At 39.7% G+C, this 20,610-nt stretch overlaps 1 protein-coding gene across 5 annotated transcripts in view; it reads left to right on the top strand.

The window, feature by feature from the left end:
• The window catches only part of LOC5577049 (vacuolar protein sorting-associated protein 26B-like), a 39,401-nt gene that overhangs the window by 4,904 nt on the left and 13,887 nt on the right, over window positions 1-20,610 (top strand). For all 5 annotated transcript variants that reach the window (XM_021842174.1, XM_021842172.1, XM_021842171.1 and 2 more), the window contains exons 3-7: window positions 6,461-6,671; window positions 6,738-6,903; window positions 6,965-7,129; window positions 7,195-7,301; window positions 8,471-8,956. In XM_021842174.1, coding sequence (XP_021697866.1) covers window positions 6,461-6,671; window positions 6,738-6,903; window positions 6,965-7,129; window positions 7,195-7,301; window positions 8,471-8,956 — 1,135 coding nt within the window. The remainder of the gene's footprint in view (window positions 1-6,460; window positions 6,672-6,737; window positions 6,904-6,964; window positions 7,130-7,194; window positions 7,302-8,470; window positions 8,957-20,610) is intronic.

A 20,610-nucleotide genomic window follows, 5' to 3' on the forward strand; every position in this document is an offset into this window, starting at 1 on the left:
CAAAAGACGAAGCCTGCGTGTCATCTGTAGTCGATTGCAAAAAAGTTTGAATATTTTTCCTTCATACTTGCAAAAATGGAAGATTTCTCCTAATGCTTCCAAAACTCAACTAATAATATTCCCACATAAACCAAAAGTTCTTTATTTGAAACCTTCAAGTTGACATGTTGTCACGATGAGAGGGGTTCCAATAAATTGGTCAGATGAAGTGAAGAATCTAGGGCTCATGCTAGATAAGAATTTAACTTTAAAAAATCACATTGAGGGCATTCCCTGCTCCTGGGTGATGGGATTGACGGTGATTTATCAAGTGAATACATATTGTTGATATTGTGAAATTACTCTAATGCTAATATATTGATCGCGAAAATTAATCGTAATTATAACTTATAAAATGTAAGCTAGTCTAATAGTTTTAAGTTATATAATGACATGTGTTTCAATGCTTTAATATATTTTACACTTGATTTATCACACCTTCAGCATGAGTTTAGTTACTGTCGCATGATCTAACACCAGATAACTACGCGTAATGCTGGAGGGACCGGCAGGGCCTACTACCAGTCTCTACTAACACTCAAATCACTAACAAGACTGGGAAACCAACGATCACCTTCATCAGTAGCACTATTTCTAATAGTATTATTAGTTCAATATACATCTTTTTCAGTAGACCACGAGGCGCAAGAGTGGGTGCGGGTGGTCTCTGCGTCTCACAGGTCATTGAAAATAGACTTTTATGTTAGGTTTACTAACAATGTAGTAATTATTACCTTAGTAATACCGTAAGGTACCGTAATTCAGCGCATCGCCTAAATCCGCGTATTTGGTTCGATATTTGTCGAAATTTAAGAAAAATTTTGAAATTTGCCCATACTGCTATTTGTATATGATGGTAATGCATCAAAATTCCAATTCAAATTTTCAATAATAATAATAATAATAATACGAATTTTGAGAAATATTCCAAAATGTGAATTACGACATTCTACGGTATTGCGTTATCTAGTAAGGTAGGTTGTAGCGGTATTAGAGATAGCTTAGAAGTGTTATTGATATGTTTATAATATTTAGAAAACTGATGACGCTGTTGTTACTGAAATGTTTAATTTTTTACTGTCTTTTATAATATGATATAATATTGTCGAACAAAATGCTTTAATTTATAACTTATTTAATTCTCTAAACATTTTTGCACTACTTTGCATTTATTACACCAACACTGGCGACATTAGCGTTCTTTTGGTAGTATTTCTGTTATGTAGTAGTAACCACTATCGTTTTTATTCTAACGATCATAACATAATTATCGTGAGCGTAGTAGTGGAAATAACATAGAAGTAGCTTTTGGATTTGTAGTTAAGGTATTATGGTATTAGTTGAAATGTGACACTTTGTTAGTGTCTATGAATATACCGCTTTGATGATATCACATATATTTTCTAATTCTCTATTTCTCGGTACACCGGCCACGGGAACGTCACTCGGACTCAATGGACCAGCGATGGACCGCATCTCAAGCTAAGTAGAAAAATTATACTGCATACTATTTTTGTTTAAACTGAAACAACAACTTAACTTTTCGATCCCTACATATTCACCCGCCTGATAATACAGCCTTTCCAATCTGGAAACTAACTTGAGACATTATTCAATTGAATTCTCATTTTGAGAAGACCTCAGAACAATAGCAACGAACATAAAACACATAGCTGACCATACCGAACACATTTACAGTACATTTCGAGTTGATACTTCTTCTCATAATTATCTATAACTTGGAATCGGTACTACAAGTTATCAACATAGATAGTCATATCTCCTAGAAATTGTAATGGTTAGCATTCCAGCGCGACCTTTGGAACATAAGACTTTTTAACTTGACTCATATTTTGGGATAGATCAGAACAATAGATTGGAATAGATTGGAACACATCATTGACATTGTTTCAGACTAGTAGCATAAACGACTAAAATACAAGAGAATACATGACATACAAGACCTGAAAAATGACGAGACACTTCAGATAGTTCTTGTTCGCGTATAGATGGAAGCACATTTCATGTTTTTCACTTCTATAACGTTCATTCGGGAAAACGGATCTTCCATCAAATCGCTATCATTTTTAAATTCGACCGCAATGTATATAATTAACATTCTCTGTATATCATTGTCAAAAGATGCTTGGAGATGACATTTGGGCTGCAATTTGTCAACATAGACTACAAAATGGGCCTATTCACATGACGTTCCAAACAGCTGATCGGGAAGCTCTTTGACAGTTCTTCTATGAAAATGACAGCCTTGTGTATGCACCGGTCCTCCACCGATGTAAACAAATGCATAGACGGACCTGTCACATGAAAAGGTCTATAGCTCTGTATGTTATTTCCAAGAAGTGCATTCATTTACAACATATATTTTCATGTCGCTTCTCCATGCGTAAACAAGAATCCGAATTGCTCAGGACTAAAGGCTGACTATACAAACACGACAACGGGAGGGAAACTGAAGCAAAAACAATTTAGTAAAACTACTTATGCACAATATTCAAACAAAATAGTGTTAAAGCGGGCAACATAGCCTATTCCGTCTAAATATTGGCAAAAGTAGAGGTAAAAATTTGCACTACGGGGTCCAGCCCAGACAACGAAGCTGTCTTGCAGCTCCAGCTGAGTACACCATAAAAAAATCACATTGAGGGCATTCAAGCCAAATGTAACAAATATGTAAAATGTCTCTATCCCCTTATTAATAGAAAATCAAAACTTTGTCTTGAGAACAAGCTTTTGATATTCAAACAAATTTTCAGGCCAGCCATGTTGTATGCTGTACCAATATGGACTAACTGTTGTAATACCAGGAAAAAAGCTCTGCAGAGAATTCAAAATAAAATTTTGAAAATGATTCTGAGGCTTCCTCCCTGATATAGTACCAATGAGTTACATAGAATATCCAATGTTGAAACATTAGAACAAATGTCGCAATTCTTTCAATGTTGCAATTGTCCAGGGTTCCGGCGTGTTCGTGCGTAGAAAAAAGTTATGAAAGTCTTCGGAATAGTTGCAAACACGGGAGAAAACTAACATGTCATTTTGTATGAGAGATTTCATGCCTTTTTTCAACAGCCTACTTGATGGCAAGACGAAGTTTGCCGGGATCACTAGTGTCAAATAAAATAATTAATAATTTCAGCCAAAAATCGTTACAATCTTCTATTGCCACGATTAATGCGTTATATGTTTAGGTAAAGTTAGGTTAAGTATATTAAAAACGTTTTTTTTCTCTTATGAGCAGGTGAAATCAACTCACCTGTAAAAAAACTGAACTGCTACGGCAAATGAAATGTAATATGTTGTTAATAAAATCTTAGATTTGTGTTACCAAATTAGTGTTGATAGTGTTGTCTAATAACACAGAACACCTAGATATAAGAAATAATGAATGTAATGTTTGGAATGATACTAATAAATAATAATAAAAAAAAAAACAAAACAGAGCATTGTTTAAGATGCGTATATTCAGTACACGATGCTACCAGTCCTGGGTTGACCCAACGATTCTTCAGGAATCTCTTGATAGTTCTCCATGCACATTTCAGTTATTTGTCAAGAAATACTTCCAGGAATGCTCATAGTAATTAATCCAAGAACATTCACATCTGGCTGTAGAAAGTATGTAGGAATAATGTCACTTCGTTGAATCGATGGTAGGACAATCATTTGATCTGTAAAATACCAATAGCGACTGAATGGTAAATATGTTGGTTAACCTTACTGTCCCATCTATATTTGCCCCTTAATGATCGATTAAGACTATCTACGCTAACCTTTTGCGGTTCTTGAATAGCCAAGATGAATGGCTTTTGATCTTTAATAAGCTGGCTTTTGACTCGAAAGATTTCGCTGGCAAAGATGCACATCCTTGCGTTTCCAGCTGGGTGTCGATATCTGTTAACATTGATGGCTTAGCTCCCGCGTTGTCCTCACGGGTTTTTTTTTTTTTTTTTTTTTTTTTTCATGCATCTCTAGGAGTTAAAAAATCTTCTCAAGACTGGCCTGTATTTGTTCTTGCTCATGCCACAGTGTATGGTTTGGCACTGTGTGGGATTCGCAATGGGGCGCCTACCCACTAAAAAACAGTCTCCTAGGTACACCGTCACCGTAAAGAATTCTTCTCCGGCACCACCTTGCGGTATTACTTCGAAGAAGAGGCGACACATGCTACGCGCACCCTTCATTAAGCCCTTCGGCTCCATCATTAATTTGTTAGTTCCTAATCCATGCCATGCTGAGCCCTTCGGCTCCCATTAATAATTTGTTAGTATTCCTAGTTTGTGATCTAAACATGCCATATTCAGCCATTCGGCTCACGATACCATGGGTGCCAGAAACTCCCTGACGAAGGAAGTTCTCTCGGTGCTGGACGCATGCCATTTAGCACTCCAGGTTCTCGCGCACTATTCGGATAGTCCCCGGCGGTGAATCTACCCTACCCCGACGAAGACTTCCCCGGAGGTGGAAGTTCTTCCGGTACCGATGCTGCCCGGATAGGTGCCAAGGTCGATCCTGCGATTCCGGTTGGTGGATGACTTCCGGTTCACAGGTGCCCTGACGACCAATTTGGCAAGACAATTTACACCGTCTTCAGCTCAAGGCTGCACAGACTGAACAATCACAAACATTAGGCAACGGACAACACGAAACACCCAGTAGCCCAATGATGAATTTTTCGTTTGACGAAAAGTTTCCACCGACTGGAGTGGGAATCGAACCCACACTTCATGGCACAATATGCCTAAACGACTGACGCCGCTAACCGCACGGCCACGAAGCCTACAATTTCCGGGGCTTTTCCACGATCTACTCGGTCTTGTCCCCGACGGTGGATCAAGCTTACCTACCGGTTGGGTGCCGAGGTCGGTTCGGCGATTCCGGTTGGAGACTGACTTCCGGTTCACCGGCTTGTTCCTCCCTCCACTTCCGCTGAAGCAATGTCCTCACGGGTATTTTTCCTCATCTGTATAGGGGTATAGGAGTTACCTCCCTTATCCGTCCCCCTTCCGGTCGCGACGGAGCGCCGAGGGTTGTTCGTCAGTTGCGGGGTGGGGTAGTCGTCCGTACTGACAAGACCTCGATTACTCGGTGGCTCCACCGGGAAAATGCAGCGGTTTGCTTCATGTTGCTTGTTGGTGAGAAGGTGATCGGATTGCTGTTCTGTTTGATGTTGTGGTTTGAGTTCGTTGCTGCTGTACTGATGGTTTGTTGCCAAGTCTTCTTAGCTTTCGAGTAGTTTAGATTTAAGAGAGGACTAAAATAGACAGTGTTATCTAGGAGTCTGAGATGAAGCCGGAAGCGTTTTACATCGGTTCATCCCAAGAGGATATTGCGATGTTAGCAGTTTTTGGCCAATAATCCGGTCCGATGGGAACATTGAGCACTAAGTGTTAAACGATCTTTATTTGGAATCCATCGATGAGCGTTGACATGTTTTTCAGTTTCTCGTCGTGGGATTTATTCCGCAGCTTCAAAACATAATGTCGCTCCTATGTAGCTTCCAACCGATTTCCTTAAGAGAATTGGAGATTGCGGGAGGCTTCCCTCAACTGCTTCCATTCTCAACATGACTAATTGACCGTGATTTCAATTGGGATCACCTCAATCAGGAAAGAGCGGTCCAGTAAACTTTTGCTTGCTGACGGCGGACAACACACAATGGGCTGATCAGGTGCTCCAAGATCTGGCGAGGCTGGAAGGAGGCTGCTCTGAATCGAATCGTACGACGTGGAATTTTTTAAGCGGTTTGATTGTAATTACAATGTTATACCAATGAATGAATGACGAACCCACTGAAAATGAGAAGAATGGAAATATTGCAAGTATATGCTGAGTTAGCTCAATATTGTGAAAAAGTAGGCAAAATGTGGTCTGCCCTGGCCAAGATCACAGGAATTGACGGTGCCAAAGTAGAAGGTACATCATAATAATACCCGTCTGTGAAACGTATCACCTTCCCAATACTTTGGCACATCTCCACCGGTTCATGATTTATCATGAAACGGCTGCCTTCAGGCGGAGGATCTGTTTATTTGTTTCGGAATATTATCAGATTGTCTTCGTACGGGGGGAGCGCCAGGGCTCAGTAGTTGCTTATAAACCAGTGCTGGTTGTTGATGTTTCAATTCGTTTACACGAGCTGTAGCATCCTTTGTACTAATCAGCAATGGTGGTTAAGTTTCGGAGCCAACGTGTGATCAATCGTTTTATAATGCAACTTAAGAATGGGTGTTTGGTGGCACTGTGTGTTACACTCGTCCTTATTAAATTTAGTGATTGTGAGGGTGCTAATAGTGATTTTAGTGTTGAATAATAGTGGATGCTTTTTCGTAAAGAAATTGTCTATCAAAGTTAAAGATCTTCTCTAATGTTTTTTTTCTCTTTTATGATTTCTTCATTGTAGAATTTCCTCCGGTTCGGCCAGTCGGCGGACATTGACATAGTGTTCGACGGAGCGGAGAACCGACAGCACGCCGACATCAAAACCGAAGACGGCAAAAAGGAAAAGTATCTCCTGTACTACGATGGTGAAACCGTGAGCGGAAAGGTCAACATTACACTGAAGAAACCGGGCAGCAAGCTGGAACACCAGGGCATCAAAGTTGAACTCATTGGTAAGTTACCTATCTATAGCTAAATCTAAATCACAGAAAATATATCAATGTCAATCATTTCAACAGGACAAATTGAACTATACTACGATCGCGGAAATCACCATGACTTTCTCAGTTTGGTCCGAGAGTTGGCCCGCCCGGGCGATCTCATTCAGAACACATCGTACCCGTTCGAGTTTGCGAACGTCGAAAAGCCCTACGAAGTGTACGTCGGGTCGAACGTCCGTTTAAGGTAAGTTTGATGATCAATTTCAAGGATGCAATAATCTCGTATCGCTCGTTTAATTGTTTAGGTATTTCTTGAGAGTGACGATCGTACGCCGTTTGAGTGACATCATCCGCGAGGTGGACATTGCGGTGCACACTCTGTCCAGCTACCCGGACACTAACAGTCCAATCAAGATGGAAGTCGGCATCGAGGATTGCCTGCACATAGAGTTCGAGTACAACAAGAGCAAGTGAGTGATTGATTGCTGGATTGTCAGCCACATTTTCTCTTGAACGGGTATCTTTCTGTTTTCAGATATCATCTACGCGACGTCATTGTCGGTAAAATATATTTCCTCTTGGTACGCATCAAAATCAAGCACATGGAGATTGCCATCATCAAACGGGAACAGACAGGATCTGGTAAGTTTGAATCGCAACGACAATCAACTCTCCAAATACCGTGGTAGAGAGAACTTTACGCAGAATTCCGGAAAAAAAGTGGGAACTAAATGTTCAAGCTAATTCTCAGCGACCTGTGAATCAATCTTCGATTTACTTCCTATGACCTTTGACCCATTCTGTGATATTCAGTATTCCTGAAGTGAAACCAAAAAAGTCAGGAATGTTTTAACAAACTTCACCCTGCTGTATCTCGATCATTTTCATGCTTAGGCAGGAATTATTCACCAATCAATAGAGTGCTATGCGAAAGCCCAAGCTATTTCAAAGATCTGTAAAATATGTATGACTGCACATTTCATCGTTGCAACGGTGGGACGTAAATATGATTTTTCAGCAAACTATTGGTTCGCCACTGTGAGTGACGGCATAAACTTTTATTCATAAATTATTTATGTTTTACATTTTTTTAAACCTATTTCCTTTTACCTTTATGCATGCAAATTGATAGTTTTTGAATGGTTCGACATTATAATCGTAAACTTGCAAAAGGTTTACTTTATTCAATAAACTTTGAAAGGTTCGCCCCTCCCCCCTGCCGACACTTAGACATAAGAGCGTTTTGTGATGTCCAGCCAATCTATCTTTTTTCATAAGAGTAAAATATGAAAGCATCGTTCTGACAGTTGTAGGAATGTTGCGTTTAGCTATTTGTTCAACAAACTTTGAATGATTCATCACTACAAGTGTCGACATAATTTTCTTATAATTATTTATCATGGTTTAATCACTTATCAAAGTGAATCCTGTGACCCAACGATCCTCCCACTAAAAACAACTTTTGTGAAAATGCAGATGTAAGTAAACACGGTCTCCAAACAGCAAAGGTTACACTAACATTCCTTCCCCCAATCCCACCTGACTGCAAGGACGTGGCTGGTGCCGTTATTGATCCTGTGTAAATAATCGCACTGAATTATGCACATAGAAGAAGATTATGACCAATCCCAGCCGAACTTCTGACATGCGTTTATGGGCAGTATAGTCGGTCTAAGCTAAACTAAGCCTAGCTAAGCTAAGCAAAGATCGATGAGAACCAGTAGCTTGAACATTCAGTACCTACTTTTTTTTCCTATCACGATATTCGGCGTGTTAAATCTAGAATTCTACTATACATTCATCGCATTCAGGTCCCAACATATTCACGGAAAACGAAATCATCGCCAAGTACGAAATAATGGACGGCTCGCCGGTCAAGGGGGAAAGCATACCGATTCGAGTGTTCCTGGCCGGGTACGACCTAACGCTGACGATGAGGGAAATCAACAAGAAATTCTCCGTACGCTATTTCCTGAACTTGGTCCTGATCGACACGGAAGACAGGCGATACTTCAAACAGCAGGAAATCACCCTGTGGCGTAAGGCGGACAAAACGAGGAAATCGTTGACGCCGTCGCAAGCGGCTGCGGTAGCCGCTGCTCATGGGCAACCGGGAGCGAATGCCGTCGGAGGACAGCTGGCACCACAGGCCAGTGCCACAAATCCCCACATACCACACCACCTGGTGGGACAAACACCGGTCATGAAGGAACCCTTGCTGGAGGATATGAACGCCAGGAAGCCGGAGGATAACAACCCCATAATGGGACTGTTCACAGAGGACAACTCGCAAACAGGTAGGTGGCTAGAGAAATAGAGAACCGGATGTCTGCACTTCTGGCATCTTCTTTGATAATAATTTCCAAGGGATCTGAAAAAATACCTTGAACGATTCAATATAGATTTCCTAAAGGTAAATTTTTAGATAATAACGTATGAAAATTATGACATCTCGTCAGTTATGTTTGCCTAGTACAATAACCTCACGGAAGCATCCAACTTCGGTCCATGCCTATGCTTTTTCGGTGGCCAGCACAAGTTTTTCATTTCAAATGCTACGCGAATCTCAACCGCGTTAGTTCTTTCAAACTGCCTACGGGCTGTTTAATCCATGATTTAATCCTTTTTTCTTGCTTCTGAAACATTCGCCGGTGAGTCTCAAATGCGCTGTCACATTGAGATTATCTCTTGAGACGACGCATGAGCCAATGCACATTGGTCCCAGAGCCATATCTAGGAAGACAAAAATGATTGCGCCTAAACCGTCAATTTTAGATATATGGTGTCTTCGGCAAAGTTTCTCCATATTTTTCAGACATTTTTTTCAGAGATGTGAAATTAGGGTGGCCCACATGGTTTACGAGATCAGCACATAAACTTTTTTGCTGACGCATTTAGGACTACACAATGTTCTAAAATGTTTTAGAACAACCGATTTGGAGCAACTTTGCCGAAGAACCCAAATTTCTATCTCCTATGGTTCACGAGTTATGATTTTTTTTTAACAAAAAAGTTAGGGTGGTACTGAAAAATCAGTTTTTTCTTGATAACTTTTTATACGATAATTTCTCGCAAAAACTTTGTTCCGAGCACTTTTAGAACTTTTGATTGCGCAACTTTTTGCCGAAGAAACTACTGTTCTATCTCTTATGGTTACAGAGTTATCAGAAATTTTCTTCGACAAAATGGCTGTTTTCAAATGCCGATATCTCCAAAAGGCGCAAACGGAATGTCAATCTTTTGTCAGCATTAGAAAGATTATCTTTTGCTCTGTTTATGGTGAAAAAACTGTGAGGACGTTTTTTGTTTGAAAAGATTGATAAAATTTTGAAAATAATATGTTTTTTAACCGAAAATTGTCCATAACTTGTAAAATATTCGAGATAGCTCTTTGGTGCCTTCAGCAAAAATGTGCAAAATTGAAAGTTCTGAAAGTACAAACTATTCATAAAAAATCAACGCTTCAATATATATTCACCATAAACCGAATTTTATATGATAAAGAAAGCGAAAAAAGAGATATTTGCTGGAACAACCGGAATAACTGTATGTAAAATCATTTAAAATTGAAAATATATGTAACGAAATAAGATCGATCACAGTAAGCGAAATCTTAGGAGTTAGGGAAAGTTAGTTGCTGAAGCAGTTTTAAGGGGGCAGGATCCGTCACTGATTTCAGAATTTTCAAAAGCAGTTTGTTCGTTTAAAATCAAGAAAATTAATAGGAAAATGTGTTCACTGTATTCTATTCTCCAATCGAAACACAGTGAACACATTTTCATCGAAAAATTTTTGTTTTCGAACAGAAAAACTGCTTTTGAAGTTTCAATGATGACGATGATTACGATGACGGCGCGTTGAACGTTAACAGTAATCCAAGGAACATTAATCCATAAACGAAGTCTTGTTATTTCTCGCGACATAATGTTTGTCCCGCTAACCTATGCCGTGGTTGGTTATAAATTGCTACCGCATCGGCTTACTAAGCAGAAGGTCATGCGTTCAATACCGGTCCCGTTTATTATATTATCAACCCTAAACGATAACAAAACGTATACTTTGAAGAATTCCTTCAAATTTCCAAAACCTTACTTCCCGTGATATCCTCCCATAGAAATATAGCAGTATCTGCAATTGTTCTATCTGGGCATCAACTTATCCCATTCAATTCAATCAAATCCAATAAATCTGCCACAACGAATTAGTCAGGGCAGCATTCGCTTGTTGAAGAATGCATGAAGCTTGAATTTTTTTTTTTTTTTTTTTTTTTTTTTTTTATTAATTTATGAGGCTTTAAACTTGATTAGCCAGTTCATTCGCCTCAATAAAACATTTTACAATTCTTGCAATAATCCAGTTAATCGTAAGTATTTTAACATTTTGCTTTCTGATTTGTTGTTATCGCTCAATGCTTCTCTTAGATTTAAGCTGATACCTAATTTTTGCCTAATGTTATCAAATTTTTTACATCTTGTTATTATGTGATCTGTGTTAAGTTCCTCATTACAAATTTCACAAATATCAGGCGCATTTTTTTTGAACAGGTGGTTTTTTGTAATTCTAGAGTGCCCTAAGCGACATCGTGTTAAAGCTTTCTGGTCTTTACGCTTAATTCGATCCTTCCATTTTCCAACATATGTTTTGATAGAGGCTAGATGCTGATGTTGTTCATTTGACCAATTTAGCTGGTGTTTCCTCCAGAGTTGCTCTGCTACCCATTTAGCAATATCTGATCCTGGTACGTCGTGCACTAACAACCTCGATGATCTCCCTCTATTAGCAGCTTGATCGGCCTCTTCGTTTCCCTTAATACCTGTGTGACCTGGTATCCAGCAAAATATGATGTTCTTGTTGCCGATGTTTGCTTCGACGGATTGTAGACAGGCGTTGCGACTTTTTCCATTTTCCAGTGATTTTAAACAGCTTGCCGAGTCAGATAGAATGACGGTGGGTTTCTTCGAAGCGTATTTCACAGCTGTAGATAAGGCTGCAGCTTCTGCCGAAAAAATACTGTATTGTGATGGTAATTTACGTTCTATAGGAGGTCCAGACCATATTATACCACACCCAACGTCCGAATTACATTTGGAGCCGTCAGTGTAAATCTTTTCGAAAGTGGCATATTTTTCATTGAGGATGTTGGTCACGATTGTTCTTGCTTTTATAGCTCCTTGACCAACTTTGAAGCTATTTTTAACAGTCCAGTCGATCGTTGGTGACTTAATATTCCATGGCCTACGGCTGATACGACGAAGTTTTTGTACCGGAGGGATATTTACTTCTGCTAAAGATATCAAAGCTGAATTAGCGGCATGTCGAAGAGCTGGTTTATTGCTGGTTGTTTTTTGTTCAATCTGGCAGAGACTCTTAACCATAGCCAAGACAACTCGTTCATTAAGTGGAAGTACACCACTCTCTACAGCCATAGCAATTGCAGGTGATGTGCGAAAAGCTCCAGATGTCGTTCGTAAAAGTTGATTAAATGTTGATTGATAAGGCTTGACACATTTCGTACCGAATAATTCGATCCCATATAGCATCTTCGACACACATATGGCATTACCTATTCGCCATAAGACTTCTCGACTAGCATGATTTGAAATGGCTTTGATGAAGTTTATTCGCCTTTTGACTGATTCTACGACTAATTTGCAGTGTTTTTTAAACGTACAACGCCTGTCTAGTTCAACGCCAAGAATTCTCGCAGAGGGCACATCTTGTATTTTCTCCCCATTAATTGTGATTTCGAATCTGTTTTTCTTCATGTTGGAATGTTTCCTCTGACAAACATGCAGTAACATTGATTTGTTTGCAGAAAGCTCGAATTGGATGCTTGTTGCCCAGGCATGTACCGCTTGGATAGCCTTTTTGAGCCTCACTCTGGTGGAATATGCTTGTTTCCCAGTTGAGATTACCAAAATATCGTCGGCATAGAGCAGGACTCTAACGTTTTTGGGAACAAATTTAAATAGCGTATCCATTACCAAGAGAAAAAGTGTCACTGAAAGCACGGATCCTTGCGGAACACCCGTTTTTTGGATTCTTGGTTTCGACATTTTCCCACCAAATCGAACTTGAAATTTACGATCTGTGAGGAAACCTTCGATACATTTGTACATATTAACACCCATTTTGAGTTGCTTGACTCTTTTTAAGATGTAAGGCCGCCAGGTTCTATCGTAGGCCTTTCGCAAATCCAACATGGCCAATTCACAGTGGTGGCGATTGCTTGTCGCTTCCGTCAAAATTTCATTGAGCTCCGCAAAATAAGTTGCTGTACCTCGGCCCGCCCGAAATGCATGTTGATTCGGATGGAGCAGATCATTTTCCTCCAGAAATGTGACAAGTCTATGATTCACCAATCGCTCGTAAATTTTCCCAATGCAGCTTAATAGGGTGATTGGCCGATAATTAGTAGCGAATTGACATTTTTCCCCTTGTTTCGGTATTGGGACGACGATGCCTTCTTTCCAACTGTTCGGGAAGCGTCCGCCTATCCAAATCTTGTTGAACGATTTCAACATTGCTAGTTTGCTGGACAGTGGGAGCCTCTTGATCATAGGATAGCCTATCTGATCCTTGCCGGTCGAGTAGCCCTTAGTTGAATCAATTGCAGTCAATAGTTCCGAGAGAGTGAATTCACCATCCATTTCCACCACATCAATCGGCATCACGTCTTCTTCGTCCACGAAGGTGACATCTCGTGTTTCTTGGAGTGCGGTTCGACCAGTTTCGGTGTTGGTTCGATCTGCGGTATTTTCTTCAAATATATCGGCAAATTCCTCTGCAATCCTGGTAGGGTCGGAGACGTGTTCGTTGTTTATGATGAAACTTTTATTTCCGATAGCTTTCTTGCCACATAACCGATTGAAGTTATTCCAGATTTGATCTGCACCAGTTGTTGGCGCAAAGCATTCACAAAATTGAACCCATGAGTCATGTTTAGCTGCGGCGATAACTTTTCGCGCTTCGCCTCTCATTCGTTGAAATTCTTTGAGATATGATGTTCTTTGGGGATCGTCAGGGTCAATTCGTTTCAGTGCTCGTAGCGCCTTGCGACGCGCTTTGACGACTTTCTGTACCTCTTTTGTCCACCAGATAGCTGCTTTCCCATATGGTTTACCAGATGTTCGTGGAATAGAAGATATTGCTGCTTGATGTATTGCGCGATCGAGTGACTCAATGGTGGTGTCAGGACCTGTCAGCTGCTCAACTTCTCGCTCAAATTTCTTCCAATCGGCATCCTTGTATAACCACCGTTTTGGATATTCGTAGTTAACCGACGACTCATTCGTTTTTAAAATAATCGGTAAGTGATCGCTTCCCATCGTATCTTCTGCGACTTCCCAGATTAGTCTGGAGGCAAGATTTGACGAAGCGATGGTGATATCTATGGCAGATAGAGAGCCTCGTGCTTCGTTTATGCAGGTTGGGGATCCATCGTTAAGAACGATCATTTGGTTTTGCACTACCCATGAAAGAAGCATTCTACCTCTCTTCGTTGACTTAGGACTACCCCAAGCTTCGTGAGAGGCATTCACGTCTCCTGCTAAAACATAAGGTGGATCTGTTATCTTTAGTAGGTTGTTCAGAGCATCTATGATGTCTTGGTTTTTTGCCGAATGTGGAAAATACATCGATATCACAGTTACGTTGTAGGGGTTGAGGATTTTTGCAGCGCAGATGGGAATAATTGGGTTAATGTCGATGAATTTGTGAGGTACTTCCTTCAAAATCCCAAGGCCGGCTGAGCCTTTTCCATTGTGAGCATTACGATGAGCTAACTTCCACGAATATTGACTTTTCAGACAATTCTCAACATTTTCAGCCATTAATTCTTGAAGACACAAAGCGATGGGAGCGTTGGTGGAAACGAAATTGGAGAGCTCGGCGTTGTTTGCCCAGATGCTCCTTATATTCCACTGGAGAGCAAGAATTTTGTTATGGTTGACTTCGGTGGCATTTGGTTCGGGAGAGATTTCCCGCATCGGTTGGTTGTGTTCTTCTCCGACCATTGAACGTCTTGCGCTGGTTGATGGTTTTTGTACGATACTCCGAAATTTGTCGTATGCTTCAGGATTTGAGAGTGCTTCTATCGGTAGAGAGCCTAGTTCTCGATAGTTCGTTCTTGCTTCTTCTTGGTGGTGTCGTTTGCCTTTCCGGTCCCCCCGGACGTTCACTTCTTTTCCAGGGCATTCGTCGAGTTCTAGCGTTGCTTTGGTGTATTCTTGCATGCTTGGAGTGGTGGATACGGCTGTATTGTTGGCGGCGATTTCATGTTCTAGAACGGATATGGGAGACAGAGAGGTACTGCTTCGATGAGCTAAGTTAAACATACTTGCCTGTGGGTATAGGCAAGCCGCGTCGGCTGCCGCCAGAGGCTCATCGGGCAAGCCCGGAACATCCCTGGTCAGGGCCGACGCGGAAAGCCTCGCGCTTGGCGAATCATGAAGATGACTTGATGAGCTCTTGTCTACGATGTTCAATTGGGATGCACTGGTGGAACACATGTTGCTAGCGTGGTATATTTTCGTTGTCCTTTGCTTTTCCGTGTTTTTGCTGGGTCGTGTTTTCTTCTGTTGGGGCTTGCTATCCATTATTTCTTCCTACTGCGGGTTTCAACACCAGAGACTTGGTTCGGTTGAAGGACATTCCCGACAGATGGACATTTTTTCCTTTCTGGAGATTCAATACCTTCATTTTTCTTGTTCGAAGTTCCTTTTCTTTTGGAGATCCGTAAATTTTCGTATTCCATGTTTGCTGCATGAGGTTCGGCGTGAGCGCTCGTGTTCGATTGATTTGTGGGATGTTTTGGATTGGCGAGACGTAGTTGGTCCAGAGAGCTGGAGCGTGTTAGTTCGACGTGACAATTTTTGTGTGAAGGTTCCGGTTGGGATGGGACTGTAATTTCTTTTTGTTTGCCACTTGGAGTGCTGGTGTTGGAGCGGCTACATTTCTGCTGGTTGGTTGATGCTATTTGCGCCTTTAGATCAGTGACCATCTTAGTTAGACTTGTTATTTGTTCTTGGAGTGCTTGAATTATACGGTCCTTTTCGCTTTCCAGATTTTGCGTGTTCTGGTTAGCTACAGCAGCATACGAGATATTTCCACTCAATTTTCGAACTTCAGATCGGGCTTCACTGTACGATAGATTGTTATCAATTTTCAACCGAACAATTTTTTCTTCCTCACGGTAGACTGCACATTGCTTCGAGATTGGCGAATGATTTTGACCACAATTTTTACAGTGTTCCGGGTGAGTGCACGGAGTTTCTAGAACTTCGTGCGTTCCCGAGCATGTGAGGCAAACTTGTTCATTTTTGGTGATGTCGCACTTCTTCCGGGTGTGCCCGTAATTCGCACATCGGAAGCACATCATTGGAGCCGGATAGTAACGTCGTACTGCTACACGAAGAAGTCCGTGGAACACATAATCTGGCAGTATTGCTCCGCTGAAAGTTAACACTGTTAGAGGAGTGTTTTGCAACTCCTTTCCTACTCGTTTTTTGATGCGTCGAACAGATGTTACTCCTTGAGATTGCAGGTTTTTCAAGATGTACTCTTCATCGAGATTAACTCCATCTGAATCAAAAACAACACCTTGAACCGAGTTCAATGTTGGATGCTCAATGATTTCGATAGGCGTGTTGTCAGCTAGCTCACGAATTTGTTTTAATTTATCGCAGACTGACTTGGATTTGGTTCGGAGTATGTATTTTGCTCCGCCGGCTTCCTTTGAAGCTTGAACTTTTTTAGTTTCACTGGGGCCCAGAGCAAGTAATATTGTATTACCGATCAAGAAATGGTCAGAAGGCAACCGTGGTGTGCGCTGAGTCGAGCTAGCTCCATCGTCAGTGCGCACTTGCATCAACAGTACGATCGTTTGCGTGAGCTCATCATCTCGTATCATCCATTGCGGAATCCTCCCTCTGTCAGGTGGATCACTTGGATGGGGTTGAGAGTGGCCCAGCATTTGACTCAAACGATGTTAGGTAGCTTTTTTGATAGAGTCAGTGGCTGATTGTATATTGCCGTGTGGTTTAGATCTCCTCTCTTTTGGTGCTACTGTATGCGATCGTCCGATATCGCTCTCGGGCGTTCTATTGTATTATTCACGATTGTTTTTTGTTGCTGTTAAATGTCGGCTGTCCGAAAATCGTAAGGTTGGATAGCCAAAATGCAGTTTTTCGACTAATTACTGCACACAGGGCTTGACTTTCACTATTCACCGCGACAGTTTTCAGTAACAAACGTTATGAATGTAGTTTATGGTGATAATACTTCGAATGAAGCGAGTAATTTGGATAATACGATGATATGAGTCGCGCGCGTGGGGTATCTTTACGATGCCGTTTACACACTGTGAAGCTTGAATTTGAACCAGATATAAATCCCAAATACTTGTCTAAGGTAACGAACCAGAAGGTGGGTCTTGATCACTCGAAAACTGTTTCAGCAAATAATTTTTCTTTTTCAACTTCTCAGATTCCGCTTACTATGATCGATATCAATACATGATAATTCAATTTTAAATGACTTTACCTACAGTTATTTCAATTGTTTTAGCAAATATCTCTTTTTTCGCTTTCTTCACCATATAAAATTCGGTTTATGGTGAATATATCTTAGAGCGTTGATTTTTTACGAATATTTTGTATGAAGCACTTTCAGAACTTTTAATTTTGCACATTTTTGCTGAAGGCACCAAAGAGCTATCTCGAATATTTTTCAAGTTATGGACAATTTTCGGTTAAAAAACATATTATTTTCAAAATTTTGTCAATCTTTTCAAACAAAAAACGTCCTCACAGTTTTTTCACCATAAACAGAGCAAAAGATAATCTTTCTAATGCTGACAAAAGATTGAAAATCCGTTTGCGCCTTTCGGAGATATCGGCATTTGAAAACAACCATTTTGTCGAAGAAAATTTCTGATAACTCTGTAACCATAAGAGATAGAACAGTAGTTTTTTCGGCAAAAAGTTGCGCGATCAAAAGTTCTAAAAGTGCTCGGAATAAAGTTTTTGCGAGAAATTATCGTATAAAAAGTTATCAAGAAAAAACTGATTTTTCAGTACCACCCTAACTTTTTTGTTAAAAAAAAAATCATAACTCGCGAACCATAAGAGATAGAAATTTGGGTTCTTCGGCAAAGTTGCTCCAAATCGGTTGTTCTAAAACATTGTAGAACATTGTGTAGTCCTAAATGCGTCAGCAAAAAAGTTTATGTGCTGATCTCGTAAACCATGTGGACCACCCTAATTTTACATCTCTGAAAAAAATGTCTGAAAAATATGGAGAAACTTTGCCGAAGACACCATATATCTAAAATTGACGGTTTAGGCGCAATCATTTTTGTCTTCCTAGATATGGCTTTGGGACCAATGTGCAATGCAGTAGAAGCATTAACCTAAGAATGCTAATGTCGCGACTGTTCCACGGTGTGTTTCGTAGAACAAGTTTATTACAAAAAAATAGGTAAGTCTGAAACTTCTCCACATTAAAGTCTAGGTTTCTCGCGTTCATTTGCTGCTAAAACCAAAATAATCGGTCGAGGGGTCCAGAGTATTTTTTTTTTGTTTGATTTCGAGAGACTTGCACATATGTTTGAATTTGTCTATTTATATGTTTATGTACATTAGGGCGGTTCAAAATTAAAAAATGTTTGAGAATTCAATCTCACATATATTTCTTACTATCCTTACTATAAAAATAGTGTTCTGTGAAATTCGCAGCTTTCTAGGTGGTGATTTAAGGTGGCCCAAAGACAATGTAGGTTTATATGGAAATTACTATGAAGAAATTTCGAGGTATGTTCCAAACACGCTTGTACTGTAATGTAAGTACAAACTTATTATCCCATTGTAAAAGCTCATTCTTGAAACCATAATAAAGAAATTTGCTGAAGAGAGAAATTCAATTCGACAGATAGCAGAAGAGATATTCATGAGTTTGTTTGCTATTATTTAGCTTAACCCCTCTACCGGCAGCTTCATTTTTTCAGCACAAAAATATATTTTAATCGCGATAACTTTTTTGTTTCTCTATATTTTCCAGCATTTTTTCACAACTTCTCAAAAAACTCTTCTACTTTTGGAATCTATGTCGGTATTGACCATTGGTCAACTGGTTTTAAAAATATGTCGGTGTTCCTTGGGGGACCGACACTTCCCATATAAAATTACAATATGATGTTTTAAGAAGTTTTCAGGATCTCGTTACGGCTAGAGTGGTACCAAAAACATAAAAGCTCATTGCTCAAAAATAGTTACACCGATGTGTTTAATTTCTTCACAATAGACTTTCATCAAAGTTTAGTTTTGAAAAGCGAATAACCGAATATGAGAAAAAATCTGTAGCCAGAGATTTGAGAGAGAATTTTGGAATATCTCCGAATATAGATGAACAATGCTCAAAACCGATACAGATTCTGAAAATAAGAGAGTTTTAGAGAAGTTGTGGATTTTTTTTTCAAAAATATTGAGAAACAAAAAAGTTATCGCGATTTGAATATTTTGAAAAAAATGAAACTGCCGGTAGAGGGGTTAATATGGGATTATAGTACTGCAAACAAGTACAAAAATCCCAAACCCATTTTAGCCTCATGATGTTAGTTTCTTATCTTTCATAAGCACTGTGCCATAAAGAAAGTAAAATAAAAAATATAAGATTCGAAACTTCTCAAATACCATCCAAATTAGCGTATTTTTCAGCACCATGGGGCAAGTATATTATATGCCTTATAACAAGGTTTATCACATGCGAAGCCCTCTACTAGTTAATTCGAATAACTGAAATTGTGTTGTTTGAAAGGCGGTTAAGTCACTTTTGTAACGAGTAAAAAGAGAAATCTCGCATAATTTATGATCTCGTCCTAAAAGCCATAGCTTGTTATTACTGAGCAAACGAATAGATTTACACTTTATTTCACAATGCTACGACGAAGAGAAGATCCTCCTCTGTCTCCCAGCGGTGACAATTTTTATTTTGGTCCGTTTATTTGCTTAATAACAACGAGCTACACACTCGGTTATCAATGGTTTTAAGGGTGAATATACATAGAAGCCAAACCTCGAATTTTCAAAAGCACAAGTCTAGAGAAGCAGACAACCGGTAGCTCACTGGTCACTCGCTGGTGGCGACTAATCAATAAAATGTTCAACGCAAAAGGTTGTCAGGTTCTCAAGATACAAATCTACAAACAAGCTCTTGAAAATTCGAGGTTTGATATCGATGCATCTTCACCTATTAAAAATATTTCCTAATAACTTCTTACATCATTATGACCAATTTAAGTACGATTTTCAAGGTTTTTCGTGGACAATAATTAAAATGACGTTTGAGACAGTTTTGCAATTATGCGTATATCATATGTCATATATGCTTATTACAGCTCTTTTGAGCAAGAACAACTTTACCTTCCAAGCCAAGGTGTTCAAATGGTTTGATCTTGCAGTTTGTCCCGTATCTATGTTCAACGCAATGTGTGTCGGTAAAAAAACACATATCCATGAATACTTCACACAAAATAAAAAAAAATGTTCTGGACCCCCCGACCGATTATTTTGATTTTGGTCGCATTTTAAAGAGCAAAGTCTAATTGTTTTTAGTTCAAAATTTCAGACTTATCTATTTTTTTGTAATAAAGTTACTCCACAAAGACACCGTGGTTCGTGTTACCAACATCTAGTTTGCCACGCGCTGACAGCTTGAGTACCGGTCCTCACAGTGTCAAATAAATTTTAAAATCATCCACTATGGCATCGAACAAACAATGAAAAGATACCGTTAAAGGTGATAATAAACTAATTCAGTTATGTGAGTACAGCGCCATTAGCGTTCTACTACTAATATTTCTATTGCCAGTGCAGATGTGATCGTTTGAGCTAGTACATTGCTACCTGAGGGGTGCGGTCTCAAACAATTTAGTCATTCAATTTGAACACATTTT

The sequence above is a fragment of the Aedes aegypti genome, chromosome 2, assembly GCF_002204515.2.
Source record: "Aedes aegypti strain LVP_AGWG chromosome 2, AaegL5.0 Primary Assembly, whole genome shotgun sequence".
Taxonomy (NCBI): Eukaryota; Metazoa; Arthropoda; class Insecta; order Diptera; family Culicidae; genus Aedes; species Aedes aegypti.